Source organism: Haliaeetus leucocephalus, unplaced genomic scaffold (genome assembly GCF_000737465.1).
Source record: "Haliaeetus leucocephalus isolate CR32 unplaced genomic scaffold, Haliaeetus_leucocephalus-4.0 Scaffold751, whole genome shotgun sequence".
NCBI lineage: Eukaryota > Metazoa > Chordata > Aves > Accipitriformes > Accipitridae > Haliaeetus > Haliaeetus leucocephalus.
In genome coordinates, this window is record NW_010973187.1 from 3,590,998 (window position 1) to 3,612,924 (window position 21,927).

The window sequence follows — 21,927 nt, forward strand, 5'->3', positions numbered from 1 at the left end:
AGAAAAAAGCTGTAGTGTCTTTATTTGCATCTCACTCTTCTCTCCTTTTACAGCTACCCACATAAAGACAGAGGAGGGTTTTGAAGGTACAACTTTTAACATAGGCATATAGGCCAAACCCATCAAAGACCTACCATGGGTTCAGAAACTTCAGGCACAATGCTCCACTGTATTCTCCAACCCCTAGAAGTTATGGAAATAGTTAAAGAGAGCAAGTACTTCTTCTCCACCTGCCAACATGGATTATTTGTAAGAGGTTAAAAAGTAGTTTTCTGCAACAAGCACTTACGGCTTAAAAATAAAAAATAAAACAAATAATCCCCAAATCAACAAAGAACCCACAAAATAACATAAGCATAAGTGGCCAACAACAGACAGCTTTAAAGGTATATACATAAAAAAAAATTATATTAGCTAGGTGGATACTACACAGAATCACCGCTTGTGGGTTTTACAACAAAAGTGAACTGTGTGCACAGAGTAAATAATTAGGAATATTTTTTCTTGGGTTTTTTATGTGAACAAAATTGTATCAACCTATTCTGGAGCCTATTTGCTACTGGCAATTTTCAAACAGAGTGTCAGACAGTAAGTATTAATTAAGAAATCAGAAAATTATTTTAAAATATGCACATTAAGATCCTTCCTGCCATCTTTAGCTTTTTAAGGGGGAAAACACCATTAGCCTAAAATAGCATTTTTAAGAGATCTTCTCAGTACAGAAAATGTACTTTTTTCTAAAAAAAGAAAGTCTTAATTTTTAATAGAGACCAAATATACAAATGGAAAAAGCCTGCCATTTTAAGCCTAGGTAAAAAATCCTCTCCAGGGAAAAGCAGCAGGGTTCAATATTTAAGGTGATGTTCTCCACCTACTCTGAATACTGCAGAATATTTTTATTTTAGAATTTTAAAGTGTTGAGGGGTTTGTCTGAGAACATGCAGAATCATTTATGATGACCCAAGTCGCAGGAAATGAAGACAATTCCTTAGAATAGTCACAAATTATAGAAACTGAGCAATGAAATTAAGGATATTAGAGTTTGAATTTCACTTTGTTAAATTTAACTCACAATGTTAGAACAGGTAACAGTTTATGACTCAGTGCAAGAATAATAAAACATCTTTCAAGCAAAGTGTTACAAGACAATAATCTAGTATTTAAGTAAATACCTGGCTATGAGGTAATTTAGGGACAACCTCAAAATTGCTAAAAATAAGAACATAGGAATGGCCCAGCCATGCCATACAGCATTCATGTAAATCTGCAGATTAAGAAGAAAAAAGAAAAAAAGAAAAAGAGATGTGGATTAAAAACTGGGGTACAGTGAGTTGTATGAAATACCGTTTCCCACTGTACTGTTGGTTTCAGAATCACACAACTCAGATCACAAAAGTTAATAAGTTTCAGCCACCCCATGACAGACAATAGCACTGCATTCATGAATGTAAAGTCGAAACTAAAAGATTGAACTAAATCTCCAGAGAGGACACTTAAATAGTGCTCAGCTGCTTGAAAGAATGAATATTTCCAACACTGCAATTGCATGAAGTTATAGAAAAAAAAAGTAAACCTTAAAGTTTGTGAATCTGCTACATGACCATGATACGGTCTGATCTCACCTAGATCAGCTGAAGCAGTGGTACGGTAGAAGAGTTCTGACAGCCCCCTTACAGGGCGATGGGATAAACTCTTGCTGTATTATTTCAGGTCAACTAAAGCCCAAATTTTTACCAAGCTTAAAAAGACTGTAGGAAAACAGGCCTTATTTTACCTAACAAGTACAGACACAAAGTGCTTCAAAAGGTGTTCTGTCTCCTTCCCAACTTCTGAAAATACAGAGACTACAGCCTCCCTGCCAAGAGACATTAGGCTAATTTTTACTGATAACCCCAAAATGAAGCATCGCTCTGGCTCTGAGGTCTCAGAGCTTTCTGAACAACAGCTGAAGTTCCTTCCTTCACCTTGTATCTGAAGAATGGGTTTGTCAGGACAGGTGAGAGAAAAATCAGTTCATAAGGAAAAGGGACAGACACAGGGCACCAGGAGGGGGAAGTCTCCTCAATATTCCTTGAGCTGTGCCATCAAAGCAGCATTAAGTAAGGCTCTGTAACTTACAGGGAGGGATCGTTTAACGAAAAGGTGCGTGACACTTTCACCAAACAGGTTCATTCAACAACTACTGGTAATAATTTCTACAAGTATCAAAATATTTCATATATACCGTGACCAAAAGAATTTAGATCATTTAATTAACAATTGGAAGGAAAGCAAATAAAAACTCTACTAAACAGTTATGTCACTTTGTGGCATTCAAACCTCCTTACATAGCATGGGAATACTTGAATTTAGTTCATAGACCCAATGTTTGCACATTAAATGATACTCAAATCAGGGCATTTTGTTTCTCATCAGTAAGTATGATCCTAACGAAGGCCAAAGAGCACTGATGGTGAACAATAGCTTCTTATCAAACACAGCTGCTATCAGCATTTCAGCCCTGGACAAGGGATTTTGCAGATGCTGAAGTAACCATCAAAATACAGTACTGGGAGACAGGAAACAAGAAATGACAGAATGATGACCAAATCGTTCTAAGTTATTTTAACAGTTTCAGAACTATGCTACAATAAACCCAGAATACACAATTTAAGTGGCTTTGAAATATAATTGAAGTGACAACTACCAGTATTTTGTGTTAAATGAAATTACACTGTTTGATTTGACTTACATTGCAGCATAACCCCATCTCAGATATGGCAGTTTCAATGAATTTCGTTAAATAATACATTTAAAAGTTCTTATTACTCCTGGAGGAATAGGATAACTTACAATAAAGGCAATAGCAGAAGTGTAGATAGAATACCAGTCTGATAAGGCAGAAAGATTCTTCACAAAATTAGTAACAGGTTTGGCACCTCTCTCTAAACAGAAGTGGAGAAAAAATACAACTGTTAGAATTAGCTGGCAGTGGTTAAATCACTTGTAAATGACAAACACCCAAATCAGAAAATTAACAGGAATATTCAAGACATGGAAAGATAAAAAGGCTAATCCAAATTAAGAAAAATGAAATCCATCAATGTAACTGAACTAGTTAGGTAATGCATTTCCAAAAACTAAAGTGTTATTCAAGACAAAGGTTATGTCTAAACTCTGAAGTACAGACAAAAATAATCAATACCCTCTACAAGGGTACCCTGGATGCTGATAGCAGTCTGTTCTGAGTCCTGTTCACGCTACCCCGAAGACCTCCGCACAGGTCAGTTCATCCCACTGTAAAACAAGGTAAATTAGCCTGACTGGACTCCAAGCCACCAAGGAACAACTTGCTGCTGCTTGACCAAGCTAGCTCAAAACCAGGATAGATCTCTCTTGGCTACGTTTCTGCAGGAGTATATCCATTGGTAGCATTTTGCTGCTTACTCTTCCTAAGCCAAGAGACACAGGACCTTGCTGCCTGAAGAAGTTTTTCTCCCACCTCTGCAGACCTTTGCTCTCACAGTCACTGCACAGGAGACAAACCTGGGCTGGGAGAGGCATCACTCCCATGCACAGATGCCCACAGCAAGAGGAGCTCTTCCTCAGCTCCCCAAAAAAGACTTGTCCTTTACCCTTCCTATTCCACTAAGTTCTTTTACCACTTGGGCAAACTAGCTAGGGGACACAAGAAAACAGGAGAGGGCTGCTGCAAGAAGACCTTTGCTTTCTCTGTTGGAACACATGGGTTTTGCCTTCCCTGCTGAGAAGAGTGACGACTTCTCTTGCACAGGAGGCCCCTGAAGCACCCATCATCGTTTGCAGTATAGCTCACAACTTTCAAAGGCTTTCCTCAAGAGAACCTGCGACTTGCTGTTCAAGTTTGTTTGGCTTGGAATTCAGCTATCCTTGACACATTCCCTATGGGAAGTAATTACAACAGCTAGGACTAGACTTCCTTGAGTATCAGGACAACCAAAGCAGTGGATGAAGTAAGTGGAAGGGCACGCTTGAGGCACTGGAGGTGGTCACGGACTCGAGCACTGCTCCACCATCCTCCACCAAACCTGCAGGGAAACCGCTGGTGACAACAGGGGTCTTGAGAGCATCCAAGGGTCTTGAGCTCTGGGTGGTCGTCAGGCACCCCTGGACAAGAGGGATCTAGATTTTGTAGCTCACCAAGTGGAAGTTAAGAACCACTTAAAGCTTGAGCTTAATACTGCTTTTTTTAAAAGCTATTCTGAAGGCAATGCACATCTACCAAGGAGAACAGGTCACAAGTGCTCTCTCAAATGAAACTAGAATGAATACCAGTATTAGAATAAGGAGAACAAAACTGACCTTACATGGAGATTACAGACCCTTATTTCAACTTCACCTTCCCCCCTACAATAATTTAACAATTTGGAGCACAAATCAGCCATATTTTTTTTTTCAGGCTAGCAATTCTTTGCTGTACAGAACTTCTGGAGGGCTTAACTACTTTGTTTAACCCGCCATCTTGCATCCTCCACCTTCCAAAATAATTTTATCAGCTATTCAATAGAAAGAAATGCAAGACACACTCAGGGTATGCACTGTCCAACCCTTCCTTCTTTAAAAGCATAAGGTAATAGACCAGCAAGCGAACTACCAGCAGCTCCAGGTATAAGCGTATGAACGCTGTTACTTCTGCCATTGGACAAATACCCTGTTCTCATTCATTACATGTTTACACATTTTAATTGACATTACATTTTTAGTTCAGAGATACCCTGTGTAATTCAAGATTAAAGGCAAGCTTCTACCACCGCTCCTCTAAGTTACTTTGCACTCCAAACACTAATTCAGGATTTCAGAATTGTTTCTGCTTATGAACTAGCAGAAGTATTTCAAAACACTATATTTTAAAATGCAGCAACCCTCCCAATAGGGTTACTAAGAACTATTTTTACTTCCAGAAAATAAAATACTGCTAAGTACTTACTTAATCTTCTCATATTTTCAGTCAATCTGAAAAATAAAGGATAAAACCAACTTGTTAAATAGGCAAGTAGTGCACAGTTGTGTACATTTGGTCCCTGAAATACTGCTCACAGTTATAAATTAGATGTTTGTGCATGAAGCTTCGTTCTTGCCTGTTATAAAATGTGTTTCTAGTAACTAACACAGCCTGCCTTGCATCAGACCAAAAAACTGAAATGTAAAAGCTCTCCAGCCTAACTAAGACTTTGTCCACAGTTTTTGAGAGGCATATGACAGAATGTGGTAAATAATATAACTCTTATCCTACCTCAGATAGCAGATAAAGTTCAAATTTCATGTTTTGGCCAAAGCATTCACGAACCTTTTGAGATGGTTCTGTACTTTCAGTTTTATTACTTGTTATGCAAACACTTGTTTAAACCATGTAAAAGGTTGTAAAAAAAAAAGAAAAGAAAAAAAAAGCCACTTGCAAAGAAGCCAACAATTTCATACAATCACATTACAGATTTACCTTCTAGCACTAAGTGGCTCTTCTGTTTCCACTGTATTCTCTTCTGGCTGAAATCTGAAGTCCTCAACATACTCCCCAAATTTGTCACAAAACCACTTCTGGAGTCTTGAACAGATTGTGTGACTACGCTTATCTGTAAAAAAGAAGCACTAAGTATCAGGCTAATACTAGAAGACATCTTCATCCAAAGCCTGCCCTTGCTCCTGCATGCCATGCTTCATTGGAAAGCAAACTTTGTACAACTTTCCTGTCCTTCACCAACACTCTTCACAGAAACTCACTATGCAATTTACTTCTGCCATTGCACAGAAACCCTGACTGCACTGAGCTGGTAAAATAAGACTAAAGGTTACTCCTGCTTTGTTCTAAGTATGGCACATGGAAGCACCTTATTACCAGAAGTATAGAGCTTACTTAAACATCCTAACAAACGAGAATTTTAGCAAACACTGTAAAAACATTTGCTGGTTAAGAGGTTCCTGTAAACAAAAGACTGACATAAATCTCAGCGCTCCTATTTTGCTGAAGTATCACGTCGAGAAAAGCAAACGTAAAGCAAAACACTCCTGAGCAGAAAGCAGGACGACCACCTTGCAGCCATACAAATTTAACAGGAAAGGTAGGTGGAAACTTAAGCAAGATTCTGCAAGAGGCATTTTTCCTACCACTTTCCAACCATTTATAGGCTTGCAAAGATTGTGTGTGTGTGTGTGTGTGTGTGTGTGTATATGCGTGTATATATCTCTCTCTCTCTCTAAAACATGCGCCTTCTTTTTTTTAAAGCCAGGCTACAGAAATTATGCTGTTTATGCCACTTTCTATATATGGAACATACAGGCATAATACTGCCTGGAAAGTCTCATACAGCAAAGTAATGAAGCGATCCACACTTTTTGTACGTCAGTTTCAGTGGAAATATATAACAAATATATGGATATATGGAAATAGTAGAAGGGTAAAAGCCTTATGGTAGCACAAGTGAGAACAAAACCATCATCTTTTGCTTTACCTGTAATTCAGAAAATCACTGTCTAGAAGGAACAGACAGACTATTCTTTGGAAAGGTAGGTCAACACAGCAATTTTCACGAAGGGTACACTGGTCACAACTATTCCAGAATCAAACTTTGTACAGAACTCCATAAAATTAAGATATGATTAAACAGAGGCATGAAAAATTAATCAGCCAACTACAACAGCCAAAATAATGCTTTTAAACATGTGAGAAAAAGCAACCAGCGTTCAGAAAACAGAATCAAACTATTTATTAATGAATGACAGTGGTATCTAGAAAAAACAGGAATTTAGTGACAGTTTACAGCTGAGACAACACTACAATTTGAAAATAAAAAAATATTTTTTTATTAGCTTCCCACATGCTAATACTTCAGAGAGTACTGAGAAAGAAATTTTGAGTGTACAAGACAGGAAAAAAAATGGCAGGTTATAGTTCACATAACAAAAAGTCTTGACATTATGGGAGTACAGGAGAAGCAACTTCAAATTTAATCTGCAGATTTAAAAGCCTAAGTCTCAATCAAGAGATGTGGGGTGGAAAGCTTAAGTGTACTGAAAGATTGAGAATCTGCCTGCTGCCTCAGTTCTTTCAGAAAACACTATGCTATTGAATTCATAATAAGCAGCAGCTTGAGAAATGTAGACGACAGTTTAGGTGTCCAAAGAATGAGTACCTCTTAAGCCTATTCCTTCTCCAGGATGTCTTTTCTTTTAGAAAAAGGAAGAAGTAATCAGTTAATGGCATAAAAGAGCTTTTACAGTTGAGAACAAAATAGAACATCTTTTCTATGTATTATACCTGTTTTCTGGTAAGTCAAGGATCAGCAAAGCATGCAAGAATGATGATGTCAGGCAACAGGTTTCATTATATTCCTAGAAGCTATACAATGCACAATAAACTCCTTGCTCAGGTGTGCAAAGTCAACTACAAAAAGTAAATGCAGAAGAGGTAAGAAGCTGCTCAAGTGGTCTTTCATATTCAGCTTCTTCGGAAGCCTGCTTCAGGACCCAGCAAGTTTTTCAGCAAGGTTTGATCTTCTAAGGATCAAAAGAAAGGGGTGGAAAAAGTCTGACTGAATCAAATTGCTCGTAGAGATCTGACCAAGATTACCTGTTCCGTTGGCTTGTGTCTGTGGCTTTGCAGGTTGCTGAGCTGCTGGCACCTCTTCCGTCCTACAAAGAAAATGGAAACAATGTGAAATGCTACAGATGAAGAATTTTTTTCCCTCTTAGGTAAAGGGAGCACCGGAACCTCCGCGGCTTCCACAGCTGAGATAATACAAGATGACAAGAAAAAAACCACACTCACGCCCTTTCGCAAGAGTCAAAATATTCACCGCACGTTGCACTTGGGATCCAGGGAAATACCGTCCGCTGGAAGGAGAGGTGCGGTTTAGCCATTTCCTGCCACCGACAGCTCCATTTCAACTTACAGCTACTACATAATTTAGTATCAAATTTGTTGCATTACTTATGCCTTTGTGTTGTATATTCATTTCAATGCCTGCCAGGAAAACTCTTCAGAGTCCTGACTTCTCCCACAGTAATAAATGAAAGGGATTCCATATCGCAAGTTGATAACCACAGTACTAGAACAAAATTACAGTTTAATGCGTGAACCTTGAAATCTGCCATCGTTACCAGAGTCAAACACCACTCATCTTCACAATGAGAGGAACGGGTGTCAAGAATTATCTTGTAAGCTCTTGAAATGGGCAGATACCAACCAATTCTAAAAATATTTTTTTTAAAACTTGCAAAATTGAAATAACAGTCTGAAAAAACAAGACAAAAATGTTCTAAAAATATATGGCAAGTAGCAGGCACCATTAGTCTCACCTTTCAAAATGAGTCAAGAATAATATTCTCATCCATTAAAAGTGAACAGATTTTGGAAAACACAAATGCTTTTGCTATTCTGCACATGTGCAAGGCTTCAAATTACATTTACACTATCCACAGCCTCCAACTGCCAACCCGTCTTGAGAATACTTCAGGCTTCAGTCCAAAAGACTTCAGCCATCAATGTAGATGTCCTACAGAAAGATTCTTCTAATGAAGCAGCAGCTTTGACAATGAAATGTAACACCAGCCGCAGCAAGTTTTACTTGACAGGGAGTTGTATGACTGAAAAGATTACTGCTTGAAACAAAAACATGTCCGTCATGCAATTTCATTATCACTCATTTATCAGACAATATAGGTGCTTTCAGATGTTCCCCTTAATCATTTGCTCCTCAGGAAGGGAACCAACTGGGATGCCAGTCAGCAAATGGATAGCGAGAAGAGGGATTCCACTGGACTGGGCACATTGCAGCAATCTAGACAAATACATAGTTTTCTCTCCTGCTGTTCCTCTACAAAGTACATTAGGGAAAGATCTTGGTGTACTGTCTGCACATGGAAAAAGCCATTACTAACTCGTGCTGTCTCAGCATCAGCATATATCAACGAGCATGATGGAGAAACTACAGAACTAATTACCTCCTTTTGTTCCTAAGCACATTTAATGAGCTTTCCACATCCTTGTTCATTTCTAAAAGGAACATTTAGAAATAATTTACTGATTTATAAATTATAACTGGACATCTATCAGTGTGGAGAAGGTGAATTCAACGGTTTCTGCTTTCAAAGCCACTTGTTTTCACACCTCTTCAGGACTTTTCTACACAGCTTCTGTATCCACAGCAACTCTTCTTTTCAAAAGCCACCTGAAATTCCACCAGTTTATTTTTTCTAGCTAAATTTTAACTTTGCTTTCTGTGCCATTCTTCCCAAATTTCTACACAAGCCATGGGTTCCCCACCTAAAACCTCCTCTTCTCCTTGCTCTTTCCCCCACATCCTTGCATCTCCTCCATTCCCAGCTCTGACTCTCTAAAGGCAGAGCGCCATTAATGTGATTAAATTTGCACAAACTATTATACAGCACTGTCTTGTTTTCCTCAGCCAGCACACCAGATGATTACACTATATAGGTGGGCATTTTCACCTGCAATCTGTCACAGTCACCGTGTTTCACCGAAGCTGAAAACACATTTAGGTAGAAAGGAGGTAGTCATTCACAAGCAGGTTCACACAGGCAGGAGCCAGTTACTCAACCTGCTCCAGTCGTGCAAAGGCACTGGGGGGTGTCACACCTGAATGGCCCCATTGACAGAGCCGAGAGAGGATCCCACCACTGCCAGCCGCCAAAGCCTTCAGGCTGGGTCTTCCTTTGACATGCTGGGATATATTTTCAGAAGCAGCACAGCGTCATTACTCCCCATGTTTCTTGGAAAAAAATCCAAAAAAATCTCATCAAGAAGGAGTTCTGGATAGCAGCCTCACTGGGCTCCATCAGGAGTACATGATGCTTTGGCTTTGGCCCTTCTTGGTGCTTTTTTGTTTTGGTTTTTTTGGCAATGTCTTACTTGCCACCTGCTTGTTACTCCTTCCCTGTGAAGAACCTGACCTTTACGAATCATCAGGTTAATGACAGCTCATTACTGCACCTGTGAATCAGGTTATAATTAGCCACTTCAGACAGATTTGGGCCAGGAAGCTCAGAATTCATTGTTTAGGCTTGCACACCCACTGGGAAGCTCAATCCCCAAACCAGGTCATGTTGAACCAGCCAGCACATCAAGACCACTAACAGAGGGGAGAAATTATCTCTCCTACAGTTTCTGAACCACTCTTCATGCCAGAGATCAGTTAAAAGGCTGGAAAACATAAGCGGTCCCTCAGAACAACGTAAAAGGCTGTGTTTCTATGAGGGCTTCCTAACTGCAGCCTGTACCAAAGAAAACAAGCTGCACAAATTCCTCCGGGACCATGGTTTTCACCCAGAAAAAGGGTGTGACTGGTAACACCAACAGATCCCCAACCTGAGGTTAGGTCATGTTTATGCAACTAGAGGTTGTACCCATTTAAAAGCACAGGCTGATTAAAACAGGTAAGAGCAATCTCAGCCAATGGAGAAGACAAACACAAATGTGCCTTTTTTTTTTTTCTTCAAAGATACTGAAATCAGGGAAGCATGAATGTTAGAGCTGTTCATGACCAGTACACATGTACCATTCAAAAATGACCTGCACACTGATGCAGCATCCACTCAATGCTGCTCCACAGAATAGCACCAAAGCGTTATTTTTGTAGCTGCAATTATGACACAAAAGTTAAGGGAGCCTGGGTACTGAAGGCCATTGACCTTAAATAAGCATTTTTGGTTTGTGCATATTAGGCCTTGAATACAGTCATGAGTTGAAGCGTATGTGGATCAACTGACTTCCCCCAACAACTGCGTGAAGACCGGACTTGCTGCACACAACAGGTCCAGTTGATGTCAGGATGTTCTTAGACATATTAAAAGCAATTTTCCTACAGGCTAACTCCACATTCACAAGCAACCCACCATCATTCTTTTGACAGCTGTTGTGGAAGCCAGTCAAGGCTGTTACATCCTTCTTACTGCTCAAAGCAACATGAATGTGTGTGTGCTTCCATCAAAAGCGCCCTCCAACCTCAGAACTGCAAAATAAGCATAAAGCAGGTATTTTCACAGCCTAGTTTAAAGGCATATCTTTCAGGTATGCTTGGCTTCTTCACCTGAGGAGCTGTGACTTAAACCTTATTTTCGTGTTTTGCATCTCCTTCAAAGAAATGTCATCAACCAGAAGTCGTACAAGATCTAGATGTTCACGGGCAGAAAAAATTCAAAAGAAACTCTTCACAGGAGCTACTTTACAAGCAGCCTGTGACCAAATCCACTAAGTTAAAAATAAACACATACATGAAGTTCAGCCAACTGGGTACGTCAGCAACCATGTATGTCAGCAAGCCCAGTGCAGCACGGCAGCCAGGTGAGAAACGTTTGGCCCTGGGACTCAGGTTCTTGCTACCTGTGCAGAGTCCCAGCCTGACAGGGATCCTTCCAGGAGGGAACATTTCCAGCCTCCAGAGCAATCTCAAGCTGAGGCATCTTCTCAATGGACAAAGTCAGCCATGCTCAAAACATCGCATGTGTCAAAGACAATGTCGTTTAATAAAAGGCCAGGAAGAGCTGATTAAGATAACTAAGGTAAGCAGCACAGAAGGAATAGGGGCTTATACAGAAGCATTGCCTATTTGCTCCTCTTAAAAATAGTTCACAATGATACTAATAAAAAGATTTTTATAAGCCACATCTTGTTGGTAGGTGTTGTTACAAAACTACTTGGTTTTGGGGTGGGTTTTTTTCCTGCGTGATAGAGCTAGCTCACAATTTGTAAAATAAGGCAGCAACAGCCCACAATTTATGCTAAACAAGCACTGCTCACACAGACTATTCCAAATTATTTATGCATTGTTCCACTAGCAAAATGTCATAAGCTTCAGCTGTCGTACCAAGTGCTGGGATGTCCCGAAGTGCATCTATGGAAAACTTCAGCTGGGGCCACCATGTTTCTGAATGCCGACATACAGACAATGAACACCAAACAAAACCACTAAAAATCCTATTCTTCCACTCCTCCCTCCACACAACTCAATGAAAGAAGCCCATTTTCTTCACACACACACAAAAAAAAAAGGCTAGATTGTTAGCTCATTGTTTTCTCCTTGCTGAACACTTTGCAGCATGTATTCATATAGCTACATGTATTGATGTACTTCACAAATACTTCTGAATACTGTAACTATTAAAATAATTTCTTCCTTCTTACACCATAGCATGGTATGTTTTTCATCAGTACTTCACTTCTGTAAGCAAAAAAAGAGTACAAGCAAAAATGTTTATATACATATCTATTTAAAGATTACATGAAAAATTAGCTAGCTGAGAAGCAGGGCAAATTTTGTTTTGTTGACATAAGCAGAGATGACTTTGGTAACTTTGCTTGATAAAATTAAGTTTCCATCAGGTGTAAATTTGGCCTATTACATATTTGATTGTGTCAGCCAACACTTTGCCTGTAGTCCTAATAAAAGTATTTTAAAATGTCTACAGCAAAGTGCAAAAAGATAAAAAAGCAATGAAAAAAATTCACACAATGGAGCACAAGTTAAGGAAAAAACGTAGGAAACCTGCTTTTTCTTCTTCTGGGTAGAAACTGGGAAAGTCTTCAAAGTCTTTTTTTTTGTTGTCATCTTACATATACCTGCCTGTCCCGAAAAGGTTGGAATATTAGCAAGACTAGCCTGAAAAAGACATGGATAAAGGGGATAATTGGCTGAATGTAATCCCCAAGTGCAATACCCAAGCTAACAGGGCTAGTGTAATCCTTAGGATATCTAAATGGGAATACAGCATTGAAGCACACAGGTCATGCTACCTTAATTTAGCAATGGCACACCTGCTAGAGATTTGCTGTTGTCCACAATCCAACGAGACACAGATGTTGACACTAATACTGAGAACCAAAATCCTTCAAACTCTTTTTTCTATAACACACACGTACTCTTAAGTTGCCCTGGGCCATAGCAGACCCTGGACCATCCTCATTACTCTGAAATAGGACAGGATGATGAGTACCTTCCTGCAGAGGAAGGCAGCTCCTCATCCTTCTCCAGGACTCCCAGCAATGATGGGATCACTCTCTCCCTTCTCTGGTGCATGAGCTAGAGCCCAAGCATATCTGCTCCCGGGAGAAAAACTTAAGGCCTACGCCAGTGTTAATGATATAACCTGTACCGTGCTCAAAGACAAGCATGTGGAACTTGCATGTCAGATGACTTCTTCAAGGCAGCATGTCAGAGACGAAAGGTATCCTGAACCGTTAGCTTTCTCTACCAATAGCAGAAAACAATACTAATTGCTTTGTACTGCTTTTATGGAGCTAACAGATACTCTAAGCATGGGGATGGGTCCAAGTTTGTCCTCTTCCACTGTCCCCAGTAGCCCTCTCAACTAGGAAACATCAGTCTAGATACAAAATAGAAGTTACACATGCATACAGCCAGGTCAACCAGCATAGGCAATAAAAATGCAATCCCACTTCCCAGTTGTAAGAGCAACTTTTAAAAGTCACCAAAAAACCACCCAGGTCAGAGCTGTCCAGATCACCTTCCCAGTGCATGGTCACAAGGCTGGCTTGGGAACAAGGCTCCTCCACAAGGACCTTGCAGAGCCCCTTCTAAGCGTGCAACTTGACAGCTCAGGTCCAGACTACATGTAGACCGACCCTGCACGGAACCAGTGATTTTGGAAAACCATCAGTGTGAAACATCAGCCAAAAAACCCCCACTGTACTGGGTACTGAGGGTAAGAGGAAAGGACTGATTTATTCTATACAAGGCCTTGGTGAACCCACACTTTGAATACTGCATGAACTCTGCCTCTTCATCTTAAGACAGAACAGTTAAAGAATGGCAACTGAAGTGATGAAAGGAATGGAGTACTCTTAAGAAGATACTGGCAAAGCTGGAACTCTTCAGTCTGGAGAAGAGAAGAGTAAGAGAGGAAAGGACTGATCAAGAGTGGTAAATAAGCTGAATGCTGAACAGTTATTCACCAAATCTCAAAATTCTGTAACTTCAGGCCACTTCTTGAAACCACTAAGAAATCTGTTAAAAAGGAAAGAAAATAAATCGCTTCTTTAGAGTCAAGAGTGGATTTCTGTAACGTACTGTCTCCATAGCTTCCAGTTGTAGACAGCACCAGCACTTTCAATAGGGAGTTAAATTCATGGATAACAGGTCTGCAAACAGATACTGAAGTGACAAGGCAGCGATGTACCTTCTGATACCCCTAATACAGTGTTTGTGGATGCTATATAGGAGTAGGAGGTAAAGAGACCACAGAAAGCAACTAAGCTCACACATTTCCTATAAATAGCTCCTATAACCATTGCTACAGAGTACCAGGGGACATGGACTACTGGCCTGACCAGAAAGGCATTTGTATGCTCAGGATGAGTACAGAGGGAAGCGGCGGGCTGGGAAGAGTTTGCATGGCCCTGGGAAACCTCACATCCAAGCAAAAAGTTTTGCCTGATGGTTTTTGCTTGTCACCTGTAAGTAACTGGCAGTGCTTATCACGTGCAATTACCAACTCAGTGTGCTCTATCTCCTGATGACAGCAGTTGATGGTGAACCACAGATCCTACTGCTCAGCCAAGTAATCTTAGCTACTGCTGAGGAAGATAACACAGGCAGCTATGTATGCAACTGGTCTAGACCAACAAGGCCACCAAGCACCTGCTATGGTCTTAAGTCCTAAAGTCTGTGCAGCTAGGCAGACTAAGGAGAAAACATCAAACATGATGCTTTGCATCATCAAGGTGGGCGTCCTCAAGGCTGAAAGGACTTAGAGGCATGGGAAGGCATGTTTCAATTTGTTATTGCAGTGGCAAGGAAGGCTCAAACCCAGGTCACTCCCACACAGTTAGAGTTGTGCTGCAGTACTGGGATGTCCTTGCTGCTGCTAGAACAGGAGTAACAAGGACTAGCCAGTCTGGAGATGACACAGGTTTTGAAGAGGCATAGCATATGCAGTGGCATGGCAAAGGCTCTGGCATTCAGTAGCACACAGTGCACGCTGATAGCTCCAGGCAGGTGAGATCCCAGAGGGACGGCATCAGAGAAGGTGAAATGAAGAATATCCCAAATAGAAAAGTGTCAGAACACTTCTGTAGCTAGGGCAGTATGTATGGTCAAGTAACTTGGGTGTACATGGGTGCACAAGATGCACTTTTACAGGAAAACGTAGACAACTTCTCTCTCTGTGAGCTACTAATTTATTTTAAGAGAGCCTAGGCTGGAAATGGATGCTTTTACCAGAACTCCTCAGAGACAGTCAGAGATCTCAAGTGGCTTTCAGCTTTACAGTGAAGATATTTCTCTTACCTTGCTTTATATATTTCTCTTACCTTGCTTTAAGTACTTCATTGACTTTTTGTTCTAGTTCTAATCTCCTCTGCCGTTCCTTTTCTAGCTCCTGCCTTAACGTTTCAGCGTTTGTTTCTTCTCTCAGCTTCCTGAGCTCCTCCTCTGTTAATTAAAGGAGAAGAAAAAGATTTAGTTACCTTGAAATATTTCTACAAGGAAATTAAAATCTAATTATGATAGATTAGGTAGGGGGGTTTTATCTGTGCTATACCAAATACGTTCACCAGAAAAAAACAAGTAATCAAGGGCTAGGAAGGTTTCATAAAAAGCACACAGCTGTATCACGTACAAAATATTTAGTTACAGTTGTTAAATCAAGGAGAAAAACAACTTTAAAGTTTTCTTTTCAAGATGCAATGTATCAAAAATAAGCCCTTGGTACAAGCTACCTTTATCTAAACACAAGGTGACATACCCTTTATTCTGCAAAGAAATAATCAGCAGAAAAGGCTGTCTATTGCTAAATCCAGTGGTCATAACAAGAAAAAAAAGTATCCGTTTTCTTCGCCCATGTCTATGGGTAGGAAAAAACCAAACCGTATACTCACATGAAGTTATATTATGCCATATAATCCTCTATACATCAATTTCTGGCACCCCTGTATTTTTGTATAAGTCAGATGGCCCCATTATGGACCTAAGCATCTTATGGTTTTAAGATGGGGTTATGAGACAAGGAATTAAGTTCAGATTTTTACCCTTTTCTGAGGTTACAATGTACCCTACTAACTTCCATGTAATAATTTTATATATAAAAATATAAACACATACACACACATATATTTACTTATACAAACACACATAGACCGTCTCAGAACTTTTTTCATGAGAAGTTAGTATCAACTATGCATAAGGCTTTTTTGTGGCTAATGAGCCTTGCATTTTTGTTTCTGGCAGTATCCTTATTCATGAGCTTATTTTACTCTAGAGCTACAACAGGGTCACTATCAGTGATCACTTTTCCCAGATAGGCATATAAGAGACATGACAAAAAGACGACAACTGGGAATCCCTCTCTTTTTTTTTTTTTTCTTTTTTAAACAAAAAAATTACTCTACATTTTGGTCTCTGGGCTGGTTTTTAAGTTCAGTATCAGCAATAAATTGTAGAACAGCAGGTGTATTTCAAGCTTACAGCAAACCAGTACAGAAAATACTTGCTAATTCCACCATCACCACAGACACAAGGGTTGAGGTTTTACATTGTTTTTACATGATTCGTGTATTACGCCATACCCTCCAGCAACCTCTTCTGTTTATTTTCACGTATTGCCTTGTAAACCTTTGCTAGTCAGATAATTTTGATATCTGACCCTCTCTGACTCCAATCATTATGCATCTTGAGAAGGTCTGAAGCCCTAGTGCAAATGTTCAGAGGAACTGACAAACACTCCCACCTCTGAAGGAGGCCCTTGTGCAGTACCTTTGATCATTTATTTTACTTGCTGTGCAAGTTAGGTGGTACTAGATTATCTGTATTCCTGCAGCGCTAAGAGATTTAGAGCACAGAGTTAGGGGAGAAAGGAAAAAGATACACAAATCAAGAGGACATGACAGTTTCCACCATGAGGCTACAGGTTGAACTCCACCAAACAGAAAGGAGTGCTGCCATCTCCCCATTGATGCTTCGTTAGTGACCTCAGAAAGAAGAGTCAGAGCACATAAACCAAGTTATCTTCTAGCAACTAAAAGTGCTAGAAGGGTAGGGTAGGGAACTTTCACTGTTGCAGCAGGTATTGTCTCTCCTGTAAATAAATGGAAAGATATGGACAAAAAGGCATACCCATACGTGGTGCTGTTCCTAATCATGTGTCCACAAGGACTTTTAAATCCAATACGAAAACTACGTTTATAATTAGTTTACCCTACTTCCAAGGGCTCACCCTGTTCCAGAACAAGAGCACGCACACAGCTAAGGGGAAACATCTGTTGCACTTAAATGCACTGGACCTTGTGCAATATCATGAAGATATCACAAAAACTTCCAAAGCTTCATAGGGTTGTTATCTTCAAGACCATTAAAGGGAAAAAATTTTTCACTACGCACTTTTTTTTTTTTTTTTAAAGAGGAAGTGACTATGCATTGTGTGTACATAAGAAAACCACAAGTAGTATAAATTAACCTCGGTGCCCTTGAAAGTCTACTCAGATCTTCCAGCTTCCTTAATTCCAGTTGTTCTGATTGTGCTACATCTTGTTCTACTAAAACCAAAACAACCCCCAGAAACTTGACCACTAGCAGGACAAGCAGTGCCAGAGATTCTTTATGGAAAGAGGCAGAGTAAAAGGATACACAACGAACAGGGCAGAACTCCTATAGAACAAAACATAAAAATACAGCACCCCATCATTAAGGATTGTCACAGCTTCACCTTTCATAGCATTTCCTAACTTTCACATACATGACTGCAATTCAGATCCACCCCACTATGACTGCTCTGGCCCCTCCAACTCCTTAAAGCAGTATTTGTTGCTACTTGGCAGCAGTGCTGTCTGGTGTTGTAAAACCTCTGTGTTTGGTTAGTTAAATACTCTAAAGTTTGCTAAGCAACAGAAACCATGGCAGAGGGTGGGGTGGTGTTCTTCCTTGCTCTCTCCCCTGAAATAATCTACAATTTGACCAAGCTGAACGGCACTTTCAGAGGATATTTCTCTAGCCCCAAGGGGTCGTCCTGCAGAACCAGTGAAGCTGGCTACAAAGAGCAGAGGTTACGAACCCTTGAGAAGAACCTGTAAACATTTCACCATGGTATCTATCCACTGAGCTTTACAGATTAGTATCCTCCTTGACGATGAGAATGGGAGGGCTCCTTGGATTTCATCTTCAGCCAGTCAAAATTCAAACAACCTCCCCACTCCACACACACACACACACACAAAAGGGTAGAACATAAAAGGTCAGGCTTCAGCTCCAAGATGAATCGGCTTCCATAATTTCCCTCCTTGGCATATCAATCACAGCTCCCTATCTCCTGCTGGGCAAGAAACATTAAAATATTACAAGAGGCTCAGTGCATGTCTTAACTGGACATGCAGGTGATGTGAGTAGCCATAACAGTGACCTGGTTAGAAGGGGAAAATTACTAACAGAAGAAAACGTCTGCTGAAATACTGAAATGAGAAAATGCCTGCCAGCCTGGGAACTAGGCCTTGGAACCAGAAGCATCCTTGAGAAGTACAGCTGGCCTCTTTGAAGTACACAGATGGGTACCTAGAAACCAGAGACATCCTGAGATACCACTGATAAGCACAAAAACAAGGAACTGTAACAGCAACTTATCATCTGAAAAGGTGAAAAATAGTCTGCAAAAGGGAGAAAACATCCTGAGAAAGTAAGAATTGGTAACTGCCATTGGCTGTTCTGTCTGCAAGAACAGGAAAACAGTCTGGAAAAATAAAAATTTGCCTGAGAGAACAGAAAACATCAACATTTATTGGCTATTCCAGGTAAAAAACAGAAATTAATAGCATCTATTGGCTGCTGAAGTGGTGGTGTCCTACACCTCCTTATTTCTCTATGATATAAAAATGACTTAATTTTTATCCAAAATGAAGCTTCTCTCTCTGAGAACTTCCCATGCTGCATGTAGTTTTCCTTTCCTAAATAGGCTGAACTCTCGACACAAACTTTCTAAGAGATCTTGGACCCTCGCTGGGGAGGGTTTGGTTTGTCCTCCCACTTCTGGGATGGTTTGGCCCATTCTGAGATCTGTCCAATAAGCTTAATACTGGTATTATTGTAAACATATGTATATGTGCGTAAGTAATCTATCATAATTACATCTGCTGCTATATTATTGATAAGTTTGCTTCACCAGTGTTAAGTTTGTAGTCACCTGTAATAGTATACACCTACTTGGTTGCTGCCATACTATTGACTGCTGCCAACAATTTGTAACAGCTTTATATATACTTTTTTTTCCATACACGTATATTTGCTTTATCAATCATAGGTATAGTTGCTAGTAGTGATTTTTGTGGTATTTGTAGCAAACTGTAATAAAATAGAGAAATTTAGAGTAAAAAGCCTCCGTGTCCTTCTGCATTACAGAATCCTACCAACCCACTGTCACAATCTCTATATACCCGCAGGCTGGGTAACCCTTTAGGTTGTGACAGCAAGTGTGACCCAGAAAAACCACTTTAAAATCTCTCCAGCTAAGTCAACTTCTGTAGAAAAGCAGGACAGTATCTGGATGCTATTGCACTTTTAAAAGTGAGCTTCAGAAGTCTGTGAGACAGGGCAACAATAGCATTTCAACTGCATTAACCTGAGTACTACTGCACTGTAAACCCTAGGAGAATTGACCCCATAGGAAAGAGCATCATCCACGATGCATCTCACAGGTTACCAAAAAAATTTATCCATTTCAGTTTTTCTACAGCATTTTATCCTCTATTAGGTGTAACATAACTGTCACACCTGAAGGATTTGATCATTTAAATTTAAAGATTTAACGTTTCAAAAAGTTTAGCTGCTATCACGCAACTGCTAAAAGACAAGCTACTGAGCGCTTCGTTGCGTCATCATATGGCATCAGCCATTACAGCAACTGAAAAATTTCAGTTTGCTCCTCAGAATACAAAAGCTTGTAAGAAATGCTTTGATAAAAAGCTCTTAGATACCAAAGTATTTAGTTCAGGTGAGACTGAACAGAACCTGAGTAGTATTTCGAAAAGAAAGATGATACATCAGGCTGGGAAGGTGTGGCAGCAGCTTGGATTTCTAATTCAATACTGCATGTGCAGTAAAGCGGATGTTTCCCTTAATGCGGGGATTGGAGGTGGATTAGGGAGTCTCCTAGTAGCTGTTTTACATAATAGCATTCCTTCGTAGGCCTACAGGTATGCTGCAAAATCCCCCTCTGGGACAAAGTGACCAAAAATTTCTTTCAGAGCATAGCTAAAGACTGCAGACTACTGTTTCTAGCTACCAAATCAGTTTAGTATTAAACCTAAGGAGACCAAGTTAAAAAACTAGAAATGCCCAAAAGCATACATGCACCCTGTAATATTTACATGGGGAAACACCAGTACTTAACAAGATATAAATAACCCTTCTACGTCTATGTTAATTATGGCAAATCTCCCTACAACCCTCTGAACATTACCAGAGTTCAAGGATGTTGTTTAGTTGGTACTAAATGCACTAAATCCCAACCACACACAGTCAAACTGGATCTCACCAGCCACGCTGACAGAGCCAGACATTCGGAGTTTTCTCCAGTGCAGGCAGCTTCTACCTTTGCCAGACCCCCAGCTCCTACAGAAAGCTAATATTTTAAATTTGTCCCAACTAAACCAACTATATGACATTACTAACAAGGTGTTAGGAGTCTTAAAACATGTCTATTTTCACTAACATAGACATTGAAGAGCTTTTAGTCTTTATTTTAAACACCAGCAGCAAGTTGCAGTGTTCTGAAAGACAAGGAATCGCTCCACCACTTCTGATAATGCAAAGACATACAAAGAACACTGACCAACAAGCAGTGATGGAGGAAGGACCCACAACAGCAATCCCTAACCTGTTTTTTTCCTGTTTCCAGTTATTTTGTAATTCATATACTCCTCCGGAGACAAGTTCACAATTCATAGCAATAACTGGATACAGCTTAATTGTGTACTATTTGTTTCTTGTTCTTCTAATCTCTAACTCTCCTTACCCAGGGCTTATGTGACACCACCTCAAATTCAATACCTCACATGATCTACTACTATACAGGGATCAAAATGTGTTGTCCACACATTCAGCTACACAACTAATCCTCAATGAACTCTCATTCCTCCTTCCTCAAAAACTTCTTTTCCTATTGCTCCAAAAGACCCATCCTGAGCTACTTTATCTTCAGCTAATCTTTGCTCAGCTACACTCTCTAGAAGAAAATAATGCTAAAAACATATGAAGATTCTTTTTAACCCAACCAGTCTATGAATGGGGACAAAAAGCAAGACATCCACATGCTAATTATAAGGGGAAAAAACCCACAAACCAAACAAAAACAAGTCAGCAAAGAAAGAAAACTGAAGGAAGAACTGTTCAGAGGGTTTTTGCATTTGAGAACACCTTGTTTCCTTGCTTTGTCAATTTAATGGTTTTCCCTTTTGGTCAGGCCTCTTGCTTGTTTGCATGAGTCTTTCATACAGAAAAAAGGGGAAAAAAAGAAGATTTTCTAATGGCAATATTGGTGTCATAAAAAGCCAAAAAAGCAGAGAGAAACATTAAAGATAAGCTAGATTTTTTGAGTGCATATCCTTTCCTCCTCTCTATCCTGTTTTATATAGGTGTTTTGGTAGAGTGGAGAAATGAAACAGTTAAGTATAAAACCCACATTTTCACTATAACCTTTCTCCAGCTCAGTCTGGTTTACCTGCACACATCAAAACCAACAAGTGATGTGTCATATTCAGAAACAGTCATACGAGTTTGCCTTAAAAAACCCCTAACATGGGTTTGGCAGTTAAACAATCCCTCTTTTTACTTTTTTTGTTTCCATCATTCTGCTGTGCCTCTCGTTGCTCTTTCAAAGGCAGAGCTCCTGTTCCAGTACTTAAAATAAGCATAGCTTTTGAGGACCAATTTTTGAGTGTCTTTGCATACGCCTACAGGG

The 21,927-nt window shown here is 39.9% G+C and overlaps 1 protein-coding gene across 1 annotated transcript in view; it reads right to left on the minus strand.

Moving 5' to 3' along the window:
* Window positions 1-21,927, minus strand: part of GRAMD4 (GRAM domain containing 4) — a 50,191-nt gene that overhangs the window by 12,644 nt on the left and 15,620 nt on the right. The window contains exons 3-9 of the mRNA XM_010580856.1: window positions 15,299-15,419; window positions 7,583-7,644; window positions 5,456-5,588; window positions 4,946-4,971; window positions 2,833-2,924; window positions 1,173-1,264; window positions 135-183 (exon numbers count right to left, since the gene is read on the minus strand). Of these exons, the coding sequence (XP_010579158.1) occupies window positions 135-183; window positions 1,173-1,264; window positions 2,833-2,924; window positions 4,946-4,971; window positions 5,456-5,588; window positions 7,583-7,644; window positions 15,299-15,419 (575 nt within the window). The remainder of the gene's footprint in view (window positions 1-134; window positions 184-1,172; window positions 1,265-2,832; window positions 2,925-4,945; window positions 4,972-5,455; window positions 5,589-7,582; window positions 7,645-15,298; window positions 15,420-21,927) is intronic.